The sequence below is a fragment of the Moschus berezovskii genome, chromosome 3 (genome assembly GCF_049115385.1).
Source record: "Moschus berezovskii isolate FMDL1 chromosome 3, NW_MosBer_1.0, whole genome shotgun sequence".
NCBI classification, from domain to species: domain Eukaryota; kingdom Metazoa; phylum Chordata; class Mammalia; order Artiodactyla; family Moschidae; genus Moschus; species Moschus berezovskii.
In genome coordinates, this window is record NC_142462.1 from 112,387,032 (window position 1) to 112,408,286 (window position 21,255).

Genomic DNA, 21,255 nt, shown 5'->3' on the forward strand with positions numbered 1-21,255 from the left:
GTAAACAACTCCAGGTTTATCCTATTACCCTTCAAGTTTGCATAGACAAGGATCTTCTCAGTTATCTTTCTAGATTATAGTCCTAATCTTTTAATTTCAAAATGAATCTGCTCTTAGTGGAAGCATCAGTTTGATTAGTGGAGAGCCTGTAAAGCAAAACAGTGAGTTGAAAGGAGCGGTGCCAACCACCTTGAGTGACAACAATTCTGCAAATTCCACGCACTGAATAGACTACTTTCAACTTAATTCCTTGGAAACTAAAAGCATCAGGTGTTCTCACGACAGACACAAAAATCAGAGAACAAAAACCACTGCATTCAACTTTCACATTTTGCACATGAGAGAACTATCATGTTGCAAAGGAAATAAAAAGAAAATATCACTTGACACCAATTCAGAGCATTTATTGACATTTCCATTTAAAATGCTAGGAAAGCTGTATAAATTGTAAACATGGAAACCAAACACTTGCATAAATTATTTCAAAAACTCTACAGCACATTAGAAAACAGTGCAGCTAATTGAAGGGAAGAAACATAACCAGCAAAGAGAAGAGAGAGCTTGATTACTAAATCATTTACCCATACTGAAATTTAAAGGCCCGTTTGAGACCAGCAAACCATGATTGTCAAGTTCAAAGTTGCAGGACTGATGCCATGAGTGGCCTCAATTTACTCTGCATTTTTTCGTACATTAACACTCATAATCTAGGAATGAGAGTGCAGGAACTCAGAAGAACATGGACCTTGACAAAGTCGGAGGTGGCCAGTGGGCACCCCAGAGAGCTCGGTTTGGCAGCCTTTCCTGGAAGGGCGCAATTCACCCCACCCCCACGTTCCCTAGACCATGCCCTGAAGGAGGGCAAAGTGGAGAGTTTCTACTCCCCTTTTCTGAAATTAACTCTCTGCTGCTTAAAGCAACCGAGCCCACTGGTTCGCCTCTGTTCCCCTAGGGCCCCCTCCTCCTTCTCCACATTTGCAGGAGGAACAGTATGGGGAGCCTGGCTAGAAGCTGACCCGGCACTGTTCCGACCCTGCACACTCAAGGAGTCAAGTGATGAACGCTGGAAAACTGGTAGGCATGAGAAGGGGCATTCATGACGTTCCAAGTTGTCCAGAAAGATTCCGTGGAATCAGGGACTGTGAGACCCAAATCATTTCAATTTTTCTCTTTGTCCCTTCTACTTATTCACTCTTTCTTTAAATGTGAAGCAGCCCCAGAGCAGAAAAACCCAGAGAAAGAAGGAAAAGCAAAGAGTCTGCATGATGATCTACCCTGTGGGAAAGCAATTTCAAGAAGGGTGTCTCAAAGGGTGACATTCCTTCCTTCTTTCACTTGCTTGCTGGTTCCCAACTTTGTTTCATGTTTCCAAGGCATCTGATACCCTTTTGCTAAATGTCAACGCTGCTGGCGTGTTAAGATAAATTGTCAAGTGTACTGTTACATGCAGAGCATGGAATTAGGATTGTACCATGAGGTTTCGGTTTTCAGGTCTTTTTCATAAAATTAGAGAATGGAGTCTTAAACACTGCAAATCCCCTCCAAGGGCATCAAAAGAAACCTGAAATGCACACACTCCCTGTTCACTAGGTAACAAGTGTAAGCCTAATGCAGTATACGCGTGAGTTACAGCAGCTGCTGATGGAAACCCCTCTCCCCTGTCGTAAGAATACCGTCACAGTGCTGGATTAAGTGTAAAAATGAAGTTCAGGTTCTGTTCCATCGCTCAGTCGTGTCCGACTCTTTGCGACCCCGTGAACTGTAGCCTACCAGGCTTCTTCGTCCATGGGATTCTCCAGGCAAGAATACTGGAGTGGGTTACCGTTTCCTTCTCCAGGGGATCTTCCCGACCCAGGGATCGAACCCAGGTCTCCCGCTTTGGGGGCAGACGCTTTACCTCTGAGCCACCAGGGAAGTTCAGGTTACCATCCCATAAAAACATGCTTTGTGTTCAAATGATCTATGTGCAGGTGCAGAAGTGGACTTCCTCATGCTCCTGCCTGGAACAAAGCTGGGTTAGGTGGGCTCTGGAGTCTGGCTTTGGGGACCTGCTCTGGAGGTAGAAGTGAAATGGCTAAAACATCTACACCTAAAGCGTGTGTGATACTTAAGACTGGATCCCCCTCCCCACCCACCCAGAACCTTTCACCAGCTCTCCTTCCAAACAGCAAATTCATTCGTGTCTAGGAACCTCATATGAAAGGGAGAGATGGATTTAATGATTAACTCCTGGATTAATTACAAATGCCAATCTGTGTCCGAGTGATTGGTTTGGTCACTGGAGCAATAAGTGTGCAAACGCAGTGAACACTGACCCTGTACGCAGTTCAATGGGAGGCTCGTAAAGCACAGAATTACCTGTCTCAGCCTGCAGCCTCCAGGCGTCCCTTCACCTGTGCCCTACATCGCAGGCCTCATGCCCTGAAAAATGGCCAAAAGCCACATACGACCAAAATGAAAAGACGCTCTGAAATTAAATACAACTTGGAGGAAAAGGTGTAGGTAGCTGTAAAGTCAAATATATTTACTTATAACCCACTACGCTCCACAAAGGATTAAACGTGGCTGAATGACGGACCCTTGAGATCTGCTTTAGCAGCAGACCTCGGTGGACGTCTTTCACACTTGACACTGGCCCTCTGGCAGTTCTGGGACTCTCCCGTCCCCTCCAGAACAGACGTTTTCCTCCACAGACCTTCCTCCCAGGCCTGGTCATTTTCCTGTTGGGTTCCTGCAAACGTTTCCTCACAGCACCACTTCTTCCTCTTTACAAAACTCCTTCAGTGGTGCAGTTAGGGATTTGGTCTCCATATTGGAGCAGGCCAGGTTCACGGTTATTTTCAATGGCGGCTTCACCACTTTCTCCATCCTTCCCCAGGCCCGCTCTCAGCTCTTCCCACACCATCTCACCATGTGCCTGGGAAGCTCTTGTCTTCCGTGGCTTCTGATGTTGAGTTCTCCCCAAGATCCCAACGTTTCCAAACGTATAAGTTCCATTCCTCCTCCTAATGTATTTGTGTACTTCAGTGCATTTTACTGACGTTTAAACCATGTTATTTTTCTATCTCTTCCATCTTTTACACCCGAGGGTGCTGTCTGATTCAGATCCTAAGATCTCAGAAGGCAGGGCTCGTGTTTGGTGCCAGAAACAGCAGCAAATCCGAACAATGCATGAGAACTGAAAGTTAATGGTGTACGAAGTGAATTGAAAGCAAATCGGGAGGGAGGAAGTGGAGTCCCCCGGGGCCTCTGGTGTTGCTCTGGTTTCCTCCCTGTGAACTCACTCACTGGGAGGTCACAGCAGATCGGACGGTCCATCCCAGCACCATCACACAGACAGCCCACGTTTTCACAGTGCTTTGTGCTCCCTCCTCAAGCAATGCCTGCCCACATGACCACACCGGATCCTTGCAATGAGAAATCCGGGGCGGGGGAGGCCCATTCTCACGTGGCTGATGGGGAGAATAAGGCTCAGACAAGGGGCCTGACACAGCCAGGGAGTGACTGTGCGGAATCTGAAAATGATCATTTCTCCAGTCTCCTCTAAAATTCTGACTCAAATGTATAGCTCTTCCTATTACCATGAGAACTTTTAAAATCAGAAAAAAAGAACAGACATAACATTTCAGTTTTCATTTTGCAGTGTTTCAATAAATGGAACTCCAAAGCCACACAACTGCCATGAGGACCTCCCATTGAAGTAGATTCCATTCACTCTGTGTCTGAAGCCCCACTTGGGGTGGTGTTCCCACAACAGCTGGTACATTCTGGGTCAGTTGACGGTAAAACTGAGTGCAAACTGAGTGTGCTTTACAACCAACGCAAGAGTGCTAGGGATCTCACCGGTCTGCTCACACCCACCACATACCACTGGTTGTCTATTACACGTCATCCTTGGTCTTGACATTGGTTTAAAAGTGTATCCCTTCTAAGAAAAATATAGACAGAATCCCCTTATGCTAGTTTGAAAGGCATCAGAACTGCTACCGTAGCCCCGTTTCAAACAGAGGCCCATTTCTGCCACGTGCTAAGGAGGTAACCACATTTGTACACTCCAAGTGTGAACATTCAGGACACTGAGCAGGATGGGAGGGGAGGGACTATCAGTTGGCACTCAATCTGAATTCACCAAAAGGTGTCCGAAATAAAAATTTGCATGAATCTCTGAAATTCTTCCTTACACATTCAGGATCCTGGTATTTCTGAATGACAGGCAAAGAGACCCCTCCACTCTGGGCAAGTCTGGTATTAAATCAAGACTGAGAGGTAAGAGATCAAGCCCCCATGAGGGTCCTCTCTCCCCTGTTCTTTGGAGTCCAGGAAGGGTACCTGAAAAGGAGCTCCCATTACTTTATTTCACATTCTCAACAGACATCCTTCTGCACCTCTCCTGTTTCAGAGGCATAAAGATAAACAATGCCTGCATTTTAATTTCCCAGAACTGACTCTCCCTGGATCGTGAGACTCTGAGTCTACATAACAGGCTTAATGCAGGAAGGGCAGAAACATAACACTGGAATCCAATAGTTACACTTTTGGGGGCCTATTTTAGCTGCTTCGGGGTTCTTAAAATTTGACACAGATACAGAGATTTTGATTAGTCAGAGCCCCAGATTCTGCCTGTGTATCTGTTGTTTAAGATATTAATTGAGAGAATAAAAAAGGATTCACAGCAAAGTGTTATCTGCATCTGTTCTTCTTTTCACTCAGGTCCCAGAAAACAGAACAGCCCTTGTTACTCTAGTCCTCACTCCACTCCAGGAAGTGGAGAGACAGTCCCTTCAGGAGGCAATCTCAAGTGATAGGACCCCTCCATCAGGCCCAAAGGTGGTTTTAACAGTCACTCAGCACAGTTATACACAATAAAATCAGAAATTAGGAGCAACTCTTTCTCCCTCGTGGTCTCAAAGCTCCTCTTTCCTTTCTTGGCTCATTACAAAGAGGCTCAACAGAACTCATTTCCAGGTCTCGAACATAGGGAATGTGATTACCACAGACGCATTCATGAATAAATAACCATTCGGTGGTCGTAGGAACTGTGACAAAGCATTTTTGCTTATGTAAGATTCCTCATTCAAAGTTGGGAGCAACTTATCAGCAAAGTGCCAGGATTCGTCGGGACCTCCTCAAAGCCTCATTCTATAGGACTTGCCTTGATGAAGATATGTACTCAAATGAAATGCAATAGGCAGTTACCTCTGCCAATCAACAAATGGCAAATATAATTAAGAGTGTAAATCTAAACTTTGATATGTATTTTGAATAACCAAATAAATATGAAGCTTTTCCTATGTGGAGAGGCTTCCCCCCTGCCTTTCTAAAACAAAATGAAACCTTCCACATGTTCTTCTATTGAGAAAGCCAAAGTTGCATTTCAGACAAGGTGAAGGGGCTCTTGGAGCTGTAGCACCAGAAGAAGGAAAATGCAGTTGATGGCTTCGTTGTGAATCATCAGGCTCTACAGTCTATCATTTGGTTTCTCACTAGTAGCTTTTTAAATTCCCAAACAGTCTTGTTAATATTACTATTAAAAGAAGTTCCTAAGGAGGAAAAAGGGGGTGAAAATCAAGCAGTTAATAAAATGTCTTCCAAACGCTTTTCTCAGAAAACAAAGCAGCAGGTTCATCGTACAAACCAGTCTGAGTCACATCTTCCCACAGAAATACTAGGTTCCTTTAATCCCTACACCATCTACACATTTTCATCTTTCACCTTAAAAAAAAAAAGAGAGAGAGAGACTAACTTAGGAATTTCATTAGCTTAGAATTGTGGTTGGTCTTTTGTGAAGTGCTGCTGGCTTTTGGCCAAAAGTACATAAATTTCAACTGAACCCAGGTGGTCACAAAACTGCCAACGGATGAAAGGCATCACGGGCTGTCACGTGACTTGGGGCACCTTCTAAAACTGCGACCTGTTCCCTTAGTTGGGCCCCTTGTCCCGGAGATGCTCTTCCTCTTAAAAACACCTGCTCAGTTGACTTCCTTTTAGTCTTGCTTCCACAGGAAGCAGATACTTGGCAAATGTGCAAGGCGAGGCTGATCAGCTGTGGAAGTTCTGCACGGCGGTCTGCTTCTGCGAGAGCCGGAGGAGCTCCTCGCGGATTGCTTTGATGAGAGAGGCTGAGGAGTGGCTGGGCTGGAGGTCTTCCGTGGAGCTGGTGGGGTAGGCCAATCCGGCACCCGGCAGCCCCCTGTGAGGGAGGTTCCCGGGAGGAGCTGAGGGCTCCCGGCCTGAAGTCCTTGGCACCTGGAACAGCGGTGATGAATACTCCTGATGTCCGAGCACGTGTGTCTGAAAAACCATGGCAAACACAGGCAAACAGGAGGGAAGATCAGAGGCAAACTGGCATCCGATGCTCTCCACCCACCTCCCAACCAACAACTCAGCCTCCCACCACCAGAATGCAAAGATGTAACTGCAGAGAAATTGTTCAAGGGAAAGTAGTCTAATAAAGAAGCCCCTGAACTTAATTTAACAAGGGCCTATACACACTTGCTTAAAGACAGAAAGAATGAACGTGCAGTTGGCCCCACTGGCTAATCCCTGTGCTGCCACGTGTGGAAGGAGAGTGGGCCACTGGGGAACCAGGAAGGGCCCTGCAGAGCTGGACAGGGAGGGAGGCTGGAGCATCCCAGAGAGGGCAAGGTCTGATGAGAATGTCTGCTCAGAGGGATAAGCAGAAACCAGCAGACGGACTGACGGGAAGAGCAACTGCCTTTGCTCTCGAGTCTGGAACCCAAAGAAGTGGTGACAAGAACACATATTGGGTCCATGTAACAACAACAAGATCACAAAGGCATCTTCCATTCTATCCATCTGTCTGTGTGTCCATGTGTCAGTGCTCTGTACAGCTTTTGTTTTTTTTAAAGCTATCTGCACAAAAGCATACACTAGCTTTGCTGACACTGGCAAAATATGGATTAACTGGGCATTCCTTTGATAAGAATTATACTTTTCAGTGATTTTTTTCATATTTTTTCAGTGAAAAAAATCTCTTTATACACACAAGCACACACTACGTCTGTGATTTCACTTGTGGTAAGAGCAACTTGATAGCCTGGTAAACAGGACATATGAGCCCTGGAATAACTTCCACATTTCACTTCTGCAAATTGTGACCAAGAGGACCTCAAAAAGTGCACATTGGATTTGATGGGAAAACCCAAAACAACTCAGGAAACTAAGCCAGGCACAGAAAAAGCAAAATGTCACCAAAGGTAAAGTGCAGACCCAAGACTGTAATACATGCGTGCTAAGTCTCTTCAGTCGTGTCCAACTCTTTGTGACCCCATGAACTGTAGCCCACCAGGCTCCTCTGTCCGTGGGATTCTCCAGGCAAGAATACTGGAGTGGGTTGCCATTTCCTACTCCAGGGGATCTTCCTGACCCATGGATTGAACTCACATCGATCCAAGTTTAACCAAGTTGAACCAAGTTCAACCCCTGAGTTGAAATTTCCAGATTTCAATGCCAATAGTCTCCCAGTCTGGTCAGAGGGAATTTACCATCTACAGGCTGTAAGAATGACTTCCCAGGTGGCACTAGTGGTAAAGAACCTGCCTGCCAATGCAGCAGACAAAAGAGACACGGGTTTGATCCCTGGGTCAGGAAAATCCCCTGGAGGAGGGCGTGGCAACCCACTCCAGTATTCCTGCTTGGAGAATCCCATGAACAGTGGAGCCTGGCAGGCTACAGTCCATAGGGTCACAAAGAGTCGGACACAACTGAAGCAACTTAGCATGCATGCACGACTGTATAAAAAGAAAAATACACTCAAGGAGAAAGAAAGTGACGGAGGTTAAAACTTCATGCAGGTTTTAAAGAGAGATCTCCCACGCAGAAGCAGTAGCAACTATACCACTTACCATCTGAACCATGCTTAAGTGGTTTTAAATACATTCACACTATTATGCAGCCTTCACATCATTTGTCCCCATAGCTCTTTTCTTATAAAAGTGAAATCCATACCCATCATGTCTGAATTCTCAACAATGACCCCAACACAAGATACTCACAGCCTCTCTCCGGCCGGCTTCGTCCTCCCCGTAGGTAGGCCACCCTGGCCCCCCATACTGGCTACCTCTGCCGGGTAGGATTTCCACTGGCTGAGCTCCGATTCTGCTGGCGATTCCCACCTGTGTCAGGTGCTGGATCTGAGAGCCTGGAGGAACACAGGGAGGGGCCCGGTGAACACCAGCAGGGGAGTGGAAGGCTGCTCAAGTGTGACACTCTGGTTCTGACCTCTGCATGCCCCTGGGGACACAAACATTGTTCAAATGTGGCACCAATTCTACCCCCAGAAAAGACACTTCCTAAGAAAACCAGACCTGAGCTTCTGGGCTTGTGTGCTTTTACTTTCTCTCAATACAGTGGCTATTAGTGATGTTCCTATTTTCCTGGTCAGACATCAAAGGACAGGGAATAAAGGGGATAACAGAGGGCCCTTCCATTCATTTCTGTAGAGGCTACAGATAATGGGGACCTTATTCATTCAGAAAAAAAGGAGTGAAAGGTTCTGGAGCCATAAAGAAGCTGAAACCTGGTTCTTTCTTGCTTATGACTTTCAGACTCACAAGGAAATGAAAATACAATATGCCTTTTAAAAAAAAAAAAAAAACAGGCAGAGGGTGTATTTGAGTTCAAAATGTTAAAGGACGTTATTGTTATACTCACATTGTTTTCATAATTTAGTCATATCATAATTAAAAATTAAAAACTACCCATGACAAATGGGCACTTGCCAAGAGCACGTGCCAGTGACTGAACAACAAGGGCATTTGTCACCTGCCTCTGCGGGGACTGAGCCCTGTGGTGCTGCAGCTGCTGCCCTTCAGCACCTCGAGGGAGCTCAGGGCGGAGGGAGGCACTCTGCTCCAGGGAATCTGGTGGAACAGGTCTTTAGATGGTCAGGTATTTTCAGGAACCGATTTCATGATCCCAATCTTTGCATCTCCTCATATCTAGAAAAGCACTAAATCCCTTCACGATGACATCAGCTCCTGGTGACTAGCAGGAAACCTCTTGTAAACTAAGTGCCTGATTGCACTGAACTCCCCTTTCACCAAAATCATATATCGACCTTCCCCGACTGCCTCTTTGGAGCAGTCTCTCAGAGCTATCTGAGGTGCTGTCTCCCAGGCTACAGTCCTCATTTTGCCCCAAATAAAACTCACCTCTCAAGCTATGCCTCTTTTCAGTCGACAAAGCCACCCACCCAACCTCTTCATCGAGGTATACTGAAGCAAAGACAGATGATCTCGAGTGCTCATTCTACACTTAGGCATGCCATAGCCTTGCGTGGCTGTGAAAGCTAACCTTTAAATAAGATATTTTTCTCTCCCATCAACTTTGGCATATGGAAATAACCCTATTCAACACATCAACGGAGAAAAAAACAGATCTTTAAATGCTGTGAAATAAAACATTGATTTCCAAATGCACCTAGGATCATCTCATTCATCTGGGATGCTCAGGCTAGTCCCACAAAGGTTCAGGGTTTTCCAGAGGTAAGACCTCTCCATCTTCAAGGCTGTTCCTACTCTAGTTACCTAATTAACAGCCTCTGTTAATCAAATACTTTTTTAAAAAATGTACTCTACAGGAGTACTTGTCCTGAAGCATTTGTTACTGAAGATTCCTAACACGACTAAAATTATTAGATCAGACAATGGACATTGCCCAACAGACATTGTTTGAGCAAATCTTGCAAAGGACGAAAATGCAGCACAGTGTTCGTCATCACCTGTGAAGGTTCAGACAATCACACAGGGAGAAAAGCATACCTTTGTGTTAGACTTGCAACAGCAGTCGAAATCATAGTTGAGACATGATTCTGTATTTTGCTTTGTTCACTTAACGAGACAGCACAGGCTCCCTCATGATTCAAGTGGCCCATCATCCCTCAGCAGGCAGGGGTTTGCATTCCAGCTCAACCACTGACAAGCCTGTGACCTTGGACACCCAGGAATCACTCCAGCTGAGACTCAATGCCTCACTTTTCAAATGGAGATTAAAAAAAAAAATCTATCTCACAGTGCTATTTCAAGGATTAAAAGAGGCAAAATAGGTCAAGTACCAAATGCATAGGAGGCAATCAGGAAATCTTAAATTCCCTTTTTCTGGCTCTGAGCTCTTCATTTCAGATGGCTGTACAAGTTTACTCACTGATGCCCTTATAACTCGGTATTGAGGGAGCTCACAGTTGTTTGCTATTCTGAATAATGCTTCAATAAACATCCTTGCACATGTAGTTTTTCTCCAATATTTTGGATCTCTTCGGGGGACAGGAAGGAGCCCATATTCCCAAATTACCAAATCAAAGGCTCATAAAGTTATATTGCCAAAATTTAATGTTTTACACCATCACCAGAAATAATATGAGTAGTAATAATAATAATGGCAGCAAATATGTATTACAATTTATGATATGCCAGGCACTATTTTAAGCCCTTTATATCTGTTATCTTCTAAAACTGTTCTTTTAATGATGACTTGAAAGAGCAGGCAGAAAAAACCTAGAACAGTTTCATGTTGTCACCAGCTTCCCCTGACCTTCCACTGCCGACTCTGCCCATGAGTGACTGCAGAGAAGGGACAGGCATAGAGGCATGGGGAAATGACAAGGACATTTTAGAAAAGAAAAGAAGATAAAGGTAGAAGGGGAAAAATCGGGGAGGTAAGGCTCAAGGAGAAAACTGTGGTTGTACCCTCCCAGAAGTGACCAAATAAAACACAAATCTCCCTGGAGTCACTGTGGATCAACTTTAGAAACTGCCTTCTTTAAAATAAATGCTTATTTTCATGCCACAGTAAGCACTCAGAAATAGGTGTTTCTGTTCACTGTAAGTTTTCAGAAAGGTTTTCCCTGGAAGACATGTCCTGGGAATTTCACATAAAGGGACTGTTTTTGAGACTGACTCAGGAACAAATCAGAGGCCCCAGGTCTTGGGATCTCAGCCACTCTGTCCTTTCCCACCTCCCAGCCATGCATCTGCAACAGGATCCGAGGGAACACAGCTCTTACCACCAGAACAGGCCAGGGCTGGGATGCTGACACCCTGAAGTCTAAAATATTCTCTGAAGAATTTAGCCAGAAAGAAATACCCACATGTACCTGTGGTGCCCCCAACAGGCCGAGGCCGGGCCACCGACGGCCCCTCCTCAGAGTAGATCCCTCGGGCAGCAAATGAGGTGGCTTCGGACGATGCTTGGGGCTGCGGGGGCTCGGGAGGCACCAGCTCCGAAGACTGCAGCAAACCGGGTCCGAAACCAGGTCTGAAGGCGAAGCACACCCAAACATTAAGACCACACTTGCCTGGTTCTGGTATTTTATTAGGTCTACCCTCAGCCCTGAAGCAACATAAGACTTATGTGTCTGCTGGCTTATTAGCCATCTCCTATCCCAGAACACGGGCTCCCTGAGGACAGGGACTCTAGTTGCTCCCTGACAAATCTCCTGGGCTACAAACTGTATATATACCATCCAGTACACATACTGGAGCACAGCTGATGCTTGACCAATCTGCTGGATGACTGGAGAAAAAATGCTCTAGTTTACAGACCCAAAAAGGGTGCATCTCAAGCTCCAGGGCCCGTTCATCTCCAGCAGTCGACTAAAGGAGTGAATCTCAACCCTGGCTGTATATTAGGGTTACCTGGGGAACCCACACCACACTCCAGACCTCCCAAAAATAGAATCTTTAGACATGGGACCCACACCATGGTAGTTTTTAAAGTTCCACTGATGTTCCTAAGTTTCATCAAGGCTGAAAACTAGTGCTCTAAAGAGGTGGTTCTCAAACTATTTAGTCTCAGGACACACTTGCATTCATGAAAATAAGGACTCACAAGTGAAAGTGAAAGTCACTCAGTGGTGTCTGACTCTTTGTGACACCATGGACTATTCCATGGAATTGTCCGGGCCAGAATACTGGAGTGGGTAGCCTTTCCCTTCTGCAGGGGATCTTCCCAACCCAGGGATCAAACCCAGGTCTCCCAAATTGCAGACAGATTCTTTATCAGCTGAGCCACAAGGGAAGCCCAAGAATACTGGAGTGGGTAGCCTATCCCTTCTCCAGTGGATTGTCCCGACCCAGTAATTGAACCGGGGTCTCCTGCATTGCAGGCAGATTCTTTACCAATTGAGCTAAGACGGAAGGATTCACAGGAGCTTTTGTTTATTTGGCTTCCCTGGTGGTTCAGATGGTAAAGAATCTGCCTGCAATGCAGGAGACAGGTTCAGTCCTGGCTCCAGAAGATCCCCTGGAGGAAGGCATGGCAACTCACTGCAGTATTCTTGCCTGGAGAATTCCATGGACAGAGGAGCTTAGTAGGCTACAGTCCACAGGGTCACAAAGAGTCAGACACAATTGACTAACTAACACTTTCAAGAGTTCTTGCTTATGTGAAGCATATCTATAGATAAATATCATGTTCAAAATTAAAACAGAGCAAATGAAAAATTCATTTAAAAATAACAATATTAAACCTATTACATGTCAACATTTTTCATAGAATTAACTAATACTGGAGTGGGTGGCTATTTCCTTCTCCATGGAATATTCCCGACAAAGGGATCAAACCTGGGTCTCTTGCATTGCAGGTGGATTCTTTACCATCTGAGCCACCGGAGAAGCCCATATTTTCCCACATGCCTCCCCCCAAATTTAATGAGAAGTGTTCTACATTTTAAAAAAAATTTTCCTTACTAGAAGATATATGGATTCTCCTACACTTTGTATTCAATCAGTTTCCATCAGTTATTTTACAAAGAAAAGCATAAATATGTAGTTGGAAAAAGGAGGAAGATTTTAATAGCCTTTCCAAATAATATTCAAATAGTATTTCCGTTAAATATTCTTCTCTGAAACCACACCAAAACTCAACAATATTTCCTATGAAGGTTAGTGGCAATATTGACTCTGAAGCTATCAATGAACTTTTCATCTTCTGTTATATTAAAACTACTGGTCTTCCTTGCATTTTGAATAGACTCATGCATGACTGTATGACATTGCTCATTTGGAAAATACTGGTTCACTGAATTATGCTGCCTTTCTTGATATTGACACATTTTACAGTAACCCAAAATCACATTCATTAATATCACCATCGAGCTCATCAGAAAAGGCTTTAAGTACTAGGAAACTGTCCATTTCACTGTGGCAGACAAGTTTGTAAAATTTTAATTTCCAATTGAAAACTAAATTTGATCACTGGCAATAAGTGCTGTCAGTTGTTTTCCTGCCCACTGCTCATTTTCAAAGCCAAACACTCAAGTCCACAGGCTGTCTGTTCAAGCAAAAACACGGCAACAGTTAGATCAGTTCTCAACTCCAAGGCCGTAATCAGCAGAAGTGCTTTATATGTGTCTCCTTTCATGTCATTGAGACTGTCAAGAGACTCTAGGGTCTAGGTTTAATAAAATTAATTTTGGGGCTTCCCTGGTGGTCCAGTGGTTAAGAATCTGCCTGCCCATGCAGGGGACACAGGTTTGATCCCTGGTCTGGGAAGATCCCACATGCCATGGAGCAACTAAGCCCATGCACCACAATTACTGAGCCCGTGCCTCTAGAGCCCACAAGCCAAGCTACTGAAGCTCGCATACTCTAGAGCCCATGCCCCACAAGAGAAGCTACTGCCATGAGAAGTCTCCATTCCACAACGAAGAGTAGCCCCTGGTCTCCACAACTAGCGAAAGCCTGCACAGCAATTAAGACTCACCACAGCCAAAAATAAATAAATCTTTAAAATTTATTTTTACTACTTCAATGATATACTAACATAAAACTGGCATTTTAAAAAATGCTGTAAAAAATAAAAATAAAAAAATCTGTGATTGCCCAGCAGTGAAGAAGACTGGAATGAGTCCTTGAACTGCTAAGTGTCAGTGTCTGGATTCGAGCCAAGGCACCACAGCTTCACCCACCACTGCTTTCATCCCTCAGTACAAAGGTCAAAGCAATGAGAAAAGTCAGATGACATCTTTATATTATTATAAAAATAGCTTTGACCTCACAGACCTCCCTGACGGGCTCAAGGACCCTCTAGGGATCTGAGAATCTCACCCTGAGAACCACTCTTTTAAAGATACTCAAAAATAAAAATAAAGAATTATGGTTTAGTTATAATTCCTTGCAAATGACAGTTAACCAGTAATTAACAGATTAAAATTTGGACTGCACGAAGATCAAACCAGTCAATCCTAAAGGAAATCAGTCCTGACTATCCCTTGGAAGGACTGATGCTGAAGCTGAAGCTCCAATACTTTGGCCACCTGATATGAAGAACTGACTCAATGGAAAAGACCCTGATGCTGGGAAAGATTGAAGGCAGGAGGAGAAGGGGATGACAGAGGATGAGATGGTTGGATGGCACCACCAACTTGATGCACATGAGTTTGAGCAAGCTCCAGGAGCTGGTGATGGACAGGGAAGCCTGGCATGCTGCAGTCCATGCAGTCACAAAGAGTCGGACATGACTGAGCAACTGAACTGACTAATAGATTAAACCAGTTTGATGAGAAAGTATACCAACTTGATTCTACAATGATTCTACATTGTCATTTCTGGAGTACAGTCCATAAACTGAAACCCAGGCAACCAGTATTACTTTCTTTAAATAACTGCTGCTGTTTCTGATTGACCTCAGAAAGAGGTGTCTAACATATCTGACCCTACAGATCTAAGAGCTTAACCAATGCACACTCCTCCTTCCAGCCCTGTAAACTAGAGCTCACCTAAATTAATTATAATCTCTGAACAATTAACCTAGGAATAAGAACATGCCTTTTTATTAATGATTTCTGCTTTATCCAGTCAATTAGCACCCTCCCGCCTATATCTATACCCCTTTCATCCTAAACTGTACACTCAGAGAGTTCTGTGTGGTCCAAATACTCTAATTTACCTTGGGTGACCGTAAAATTTAGCATCCAAACCAGAACACTTTTGAGAGTGGAATTTACAATTATGCTGAACAACAGGTGTAAATTAGGATTGAACCAGGCAAAACCAGATCATGTGGTCCCCCTAGCATTAGCTTTTGCCCTGGATCATCTAATCTCCGCCTGTTCCCTTTACTTTGTTGCTTTTGGACCACAGAGCAGTGCCTGGAGAGGGGGAGGAGGGCTGGGGAAAAATAAAACAAAATCTTCTGAAAATGAGGGCAAATAAAGAGAAAGTAAGGATAAAGCAGATAACATTCCTACTTCTGTGTGACTAAAGGGATAGCTGGATCATTCAAGGGACAGCTGAATGTGATTTCTGAGACCAATTCTTTATTACAATCCCTTCATTGTAATGAATCAATTGTCTATTCACATGTGGGTCTGATGATGAATGCTCTTTTCTGTTCTATTGGTCTGCTTGTCTTGCTTTACAGCAAGACCACACTCCTCACTCCTTGACAGTAATTTGCAACATTTAGAATATTGTCCTAACATCTTATTCTTCTTTCTCAAAGTGTCTTGGCTACTCTTGGCCCCTTGCATATCCACATATATTTTAGAGTGAGTTCGTCAATTTCCACGTATTAAAAAATGCAACAGAGGCAGCAAAAGAGACACAGATGTAAAGAACAGACTTTTGGACTCTGTGGGGGAAGGCGAGGGTGGGATGATTTGAGAGAACAGCATTGAAACATGTATATTACCGTATGTGAAACAGATGACCCAAGTTCAATGCATCAAACAGGGCACTCAAAGCTGGTACACTGGGACAGCCCAGAGGGATGGGATGGGGAGTGGGGTTCAGGACAGGGGAACACAGGCTGATTCATGTCAGTGTATGGCCAGAACCACCACAATATGGTAAAGTAATTAGCCTTCAATTATAATAAATGAATTAATTTTTAAAAATAAATTAAAAAATGCAACAAACTATTGCGATTTTGAATGGGATTGCAATGAATCTGTAGACCATTTGGGGAGATTTGACATTTTAAAAATATTGAGTTGCACAATCCATGAATATCTTTCTTTTGAAGGCTTGAATATCTTCAGTTAGATTTATCCTGAGGTATTTCATATTTTTGAATGCTATTTTACATAGTACCTTTAAAATTTTTTTATTTTCTGTCATTGCTCATGAACAGAAGAGATTTTTATATACTGGTCTTATAATGTATACTGATCTTGTTCATCTTGGTATCCAACTACTTTGTAATTTAATTATTAAGATCTTGCTATGTAGCCATCTTACTAAAGTTCCTTAATTCTAACAATTCATGTGTTGACATTTTAGGATTTTTCTACTACAAAAGTATATCATCTGTGAATAATAACAGTATTATTTCTCAATTTGAATTCCTTAACCTTTCTGTTACTTTTTCTTGCATTATTATACTAGCTAGGATGGCCAGGGCAATGCTAAATAGAAGTAATGCAAGCAGGCAACTTTGTCTTGCTTTTGCTCTCAAAGGGAAAGTTTTTAACATTTCACCATTAATCAGTATTTGCCAAGACACTTTTTTATCAGATTCCTATCTGTCTGCTTCTATCCTGTTTTTTACAAAGATTTTTACCATGAACGGATTTGAACTTTATCAAATGTTGTTTCTATTGAAATGAGAAGATTCTCCTTCTTTATTCACTTCAAAGTGGTGAACTATAATGATTTTTTTAAATATCACATTACTCTTGTATTGCTGGAAAAAAAATCCAATTTGATTATGATGTGATAGCCTATTGTATTATATTGCTGGATAAACTTGCTAATATACAGTTTCAAATTTTTGGCATCTGTGTTCACGAATGAAACTGGCCCTTAATGTTTCCTGTCTTGCAATGTCCTTGTCCTTTCTGCTTTTGGTTATCAAGGTTATGCTGGTCTCATAAAATGAGTTAGGGAGTGTTTTCTTTTTTTCTGTCCTTTAGTAGAGTTTGTATGATACTGGTATCTTTTCTTCCTTCAGTGTTTGGTAGAATTTACTGTTGAAGCCACCGGGTCCTAAAGTTTTCTTTGTAGAAAGAATTTTAATGATGATTTTAATCTCTTTAATAGTTATAGGACTATTCAGGTCTTCTCTTTCTAGGAGTTTTTCAAAGAACTAACTTTCAGCTTTGCTGATCTTCTCCAGTATGGCATTTGTTTTCTACTTCATTGATTTCTATTCTTATTTTTATTATTTCCTTCCTTCTACTTCCCTAGGTTTTAAGACTTTTTTTCATGTGGACCATTTTAAAAGTCTTTATTGCACTTGCTACACTATTGCTTCTGTTGCTTATGACCTGGTTTTTTGGCCATGAGGCACAGGGGATCTTTGCTCCCTTACCAGGGAATGAATCTGCACCCCCTGTATTGGAAGGCGAAGCCTTAACCACTGGACTACCAGGGAAGTCCCCCCAAAACTTCTGATACAATGCATTTTCAGGACTTCAAATCTCATGAGTCTTGTCAAAACTTTTGCTCAGCTTCTCAGCCACCTTGTCTGGAATCAACAGTATCCGTGGGAGAAAGTGGACCCTAAAGCAGGGCTCACTTCTCTGGATTTGCTAGATCTTGGCTCCATTCTGTTTCACTGCCCTCATGGCTACCTGGTGTTTTGTTTTTGTCCTTAAATCTTGTCCAGCTTTTCCAGTTATCATGAGCAAATTATCTAGTCTGTCATTACTGGAAGCAGGACCTAAATTCTAACTTTCTTCCTCCTCTTCTGGTTACATCAAGATAACACACAATTCAGAGTTTCATATCTGTTCATATTAGCTAAAAGAAACAAAGCTGCAAAATTTAAGAAAGAGCCTATGTGAAAAAATCCTGATACATTTTCTCCTAAAAACCTTACCTTGGTAATGGGCCTGATGGGGGAGTCATTCCATAGTCTTCATATCTCTGGAAGAAATTCAAAAGAAGATGAAGATTAACATTCAATCCTTATTATGAAGTGACAACAGCAAACTCACAAATTTAGATTTGCAGGATCAACTCCCAAGAGATTTATTTTCTCATGAAAAGTTAGCATGCTTTCATGGCATTCCGCCACTGTGTAATGCTAGAAGCTTCGGTTTGGGGAACTGGGCTAATATGCAACTGGCTTCCAGACCTTTTTTCCTTTTGTAAAAATATTAACAAGAGACAGGGTTCCTGCACCTGCCCTTCACTGCAGGCTTATCCTCCACAAACCTGTATCTTCTGCTAATCAGATGGGCCTTCGTTGCCATATTTATTGTAAATGACTCCATCAACATGGACCACAATGGTCACCAGATCTAGTGGGTGCCTATTAGCAATTCAAATACACTCAAGAAACTAAACAATGCAAAAGTTGTTCCATGTTGTACAATGCTATAAAAAGAGAAAGACTATAAGAAGAACCGTAATTTGAGAGAGACCCTGAAAGATGAAGTAAACACATTCCGTTCTGACTAATACCAAGGAGGTCCAGCTGTACTCCCTGCCCTTAAATTCCATAAGATGTCCATGTATCCTTCAATCCACTCTTCTTATTTGAACTAATCTACACTAACCAAGTGCTCTTTGACTAAAGCAAGATGGCACCAGATTTAAAGAAATCTAGACTTATGATGCATTCCTCATGAAATCAATATATCCTAACCCTAGTATAGCTGGGACTTGGGCTTTTAGCACTTCTTTTCGACAACTATGAATCATGATTTTGTAGTCAGATATTTTAGTAGGACAGTAACTCTGGACAGCATCATACCCAGCTCCACTCAGTTTAAATTAACTGGCTCCAGGATAGGACTTCATATTAAGTTACTACATCAGCCTTGCTTCTAGACTTGCTCTCATATGAGATTTTTTTTTAAGCTGCCATTTACTGAATTATTATTTTACTATGCATTGTATGAACACTGTTTCAGGTCCACAGCAATGCTAAAAAGTGTTCACTACCTACTGTTTACAGATGAAATCAAAACACAAAGAAATTAAACAATGTCCTCCTAATCTATCTTTCTGACTCCAAAGACTATGCTTTTAATCATTGGGCTGCACCACCCATGATTTCTAAAATCAAACTTTCCCTCTTAAATAAATCTCAACTGGTGGGAGGCAGAGGGGCAGATAGGGAGTAGCAGCTTTGGCATCAGACACACTGACCAAATCACTCTTATTTCCCTTGGTCTATTTCCTTAAGCCAAGAAGGACAAAACAATCTCTGCACCTCATAGAGTCCCAAAGGGATTACTAGACTTGAAACTGTACTCAAATTACTTCACCTCTGACCCTCACTGCTTCCCTTCCCTTGGCAAAGGGAAGGAAATTTAGAACCCTAAGAGTTCCACAACGGAGGTAAAATAAGCCAAAGGGGATTATGGAAGAGAGGAACAGGATGAAAAGGATAGTCAATTTGTTTTCCAAATAATTAAACAGAAAGCTGAGACTGGATCAAGATTATTCTTTACAGAATAAAATGGCCCCTGTGCTTTCAGCACAGTTTGGCTTTTTAAAAAAAAAACATATTCATATGCAAAACAATATTTTAAAAAAGGTCAAGACTACAGTTTATCTGTCAGGATTTCACAAGGTCTAGTAAGTGAAAAACTAAAAAGAAAACAATGCAAAGTAGCTGACCACTCTTTACCTGATCTATTACTGCAGTGCTAGGCATTTCTACTCTACTGTAGTCAGAAAAAGGGTATTATTTTTCGGGGGTCACACTTGTTAAAGAAAAAGTCTGGAGGACAAAGAGAATTTTAAGGTTACAATCATCTAGGTGAATAAAAGTCCCATTTTAATGCATTCTTTCTATTCCATATAAAACAGGACAACAAAGCAAGAAAGACAAATGATGGGTGGAGTCTGGGAGAGGCCTGAGGTAAAGCAACCAGATGGCAAGGAGCACTAGTAAAATCTCAGGTATTCACACCTGCCACTTGGAGGACAAATCCAAGGAGGTTAACTTTACCTAGCAGAAATACCACCTCTCAAGTGGCCTGACTCACCAATGCATAACTAACACTTTTATACCAGCAAGAAAGGGATAAAAGTGTCATCAGATGGTCTATAAAAATTCACTGAAACCATCCTGAAATCCACATTTCAGTGGTTTTTACTATAGTCAGAAGGAGCAAATAAAAGGTGATCAGGTTCTTCCTGGCAACAAACAATAACTTTATAACCAATTTATAAGCATGTTTAAGTTATATTAGATATGCCCATATACAACCAATGATCTGGGTTTCCACTAGATTAAATTGTTGCCACTAACATCAAAACACTTAAGGGTAATCAACTAGTAGGGAAAACAATAGATATGACTTATAATCAAATCAAAAAAGAAAAAAGATCAAAGTAGCTAAAGTTGCAGATAAATTGATAGATACAGAAAAGGGACAAAGATGAGCCAACATAAAAATAATTGTTATCTTCAATCCAACAAAGAAAACTGCTTCAGAAATGAAAGGAAGTTTCCCTGACATGAATGAAAGAATTGAATATGAAGATTAAATGGACACTGGTTATTCAGGGGGGAAAATTATTCCGAAAAATTGGTTGAATGCCAAGAACTATTTATGCTTCCCAGAGGACAGGACATGTACATCTTCTATCAGGTAGGGAGCAATTAAGGCCACAGATTTCTGCACCGAACAACTCAAGGAGCAGAAAGAAGCAACATGTAGATGCCAGCAGCCAACAAGTATAGGTTGGGAAGTGAGACGAGAATCCTCCTTTTGGAAAACACAAGACTAACCCAAGAGGCTCCTGAAAGGTCTCCCTCTTCACTCAAGTCCTCCTGTCCCCCATAGATGCATCTACTGTGTCAGCCTCTCAGCTCCTCAAAACCAATAAACAGCATTTTACTTGTCAGACACCACCCTGACATCCCACTTTCAAAACCAGAGGCAGGGAGGTGGTCAGGAAATCTTTCAATAATCTCGGTGAGAGATGATGATGACTCCACCAGTGTAATACAGTGGATAGATTTGAGAGGAAGAGTCTGCAAAGCTCTAGCACATTTAATCAAACTCAACTTCCTCTACTTCCCCTTTCAGTGCTGATCTACCATCACTTCAACTGTACCCTCTGACCTGAACATCTCTTCCCAGCTGTCTTATCATCACACATGCCTGATAAAGCCCCAGTCCTGGATCAATCCGATGGCCTATTCTCTCCTTGTCTATACCTGGGTATCTGAATGCTGGTAAACTACAAAACTTTAATTTGTGCCACTATAATTTCATGACTGTCAGTCTCAACAGCAGCCTCAAGGCTAAGTGATTACTTCCATGTCCCTAGTCTGCTTTCTCTCATACTCCTCCATAAGGATTTCATGTTTCTACTCTCCCTCAACCCT

At 42.6% G+C, this 21,255-nt stretch overlaps 1 protein-coding gene across 2 annotated transcripts in view; it reads right to left on the bottom strand.

Annotated features, from left to right (window-relative positions):
- Nucleotides 1-388: 388 nt before the first annotated feature.
- The window catches only part of KIAA1549 (KIAA1549 ortholog), a 127,916-nt gene continuing 107,049 nt past the window's right edge, over nt 389-21,255 (bottom strand). For both annotated transcript variants that reach the window (XM_055421335.2, XM_088834684.1), the window contains exons 17-20: nt 17,782-17,828; nt 11,114-11,274; nt 8,016-8,161; nt 389-6,291 (exon numbers count right to left, since the gene is read on the bottom strand). In XM_055421335.2, the coding sequence (XP_055277310.2) occupies nt 6,040-6,291; nt 8,016-8,161; nt 11,114-11,274; nt 17,782-17,828 (606 nt within the window). In that variant the 3' untranslated portion in view covers nt 389-6,039. The remainder of the gene's footprint in view (nt 6,292-8,015; nt 8,162-11,113; nt 11,275-17,781; nt 17,829-21,255) is intronic.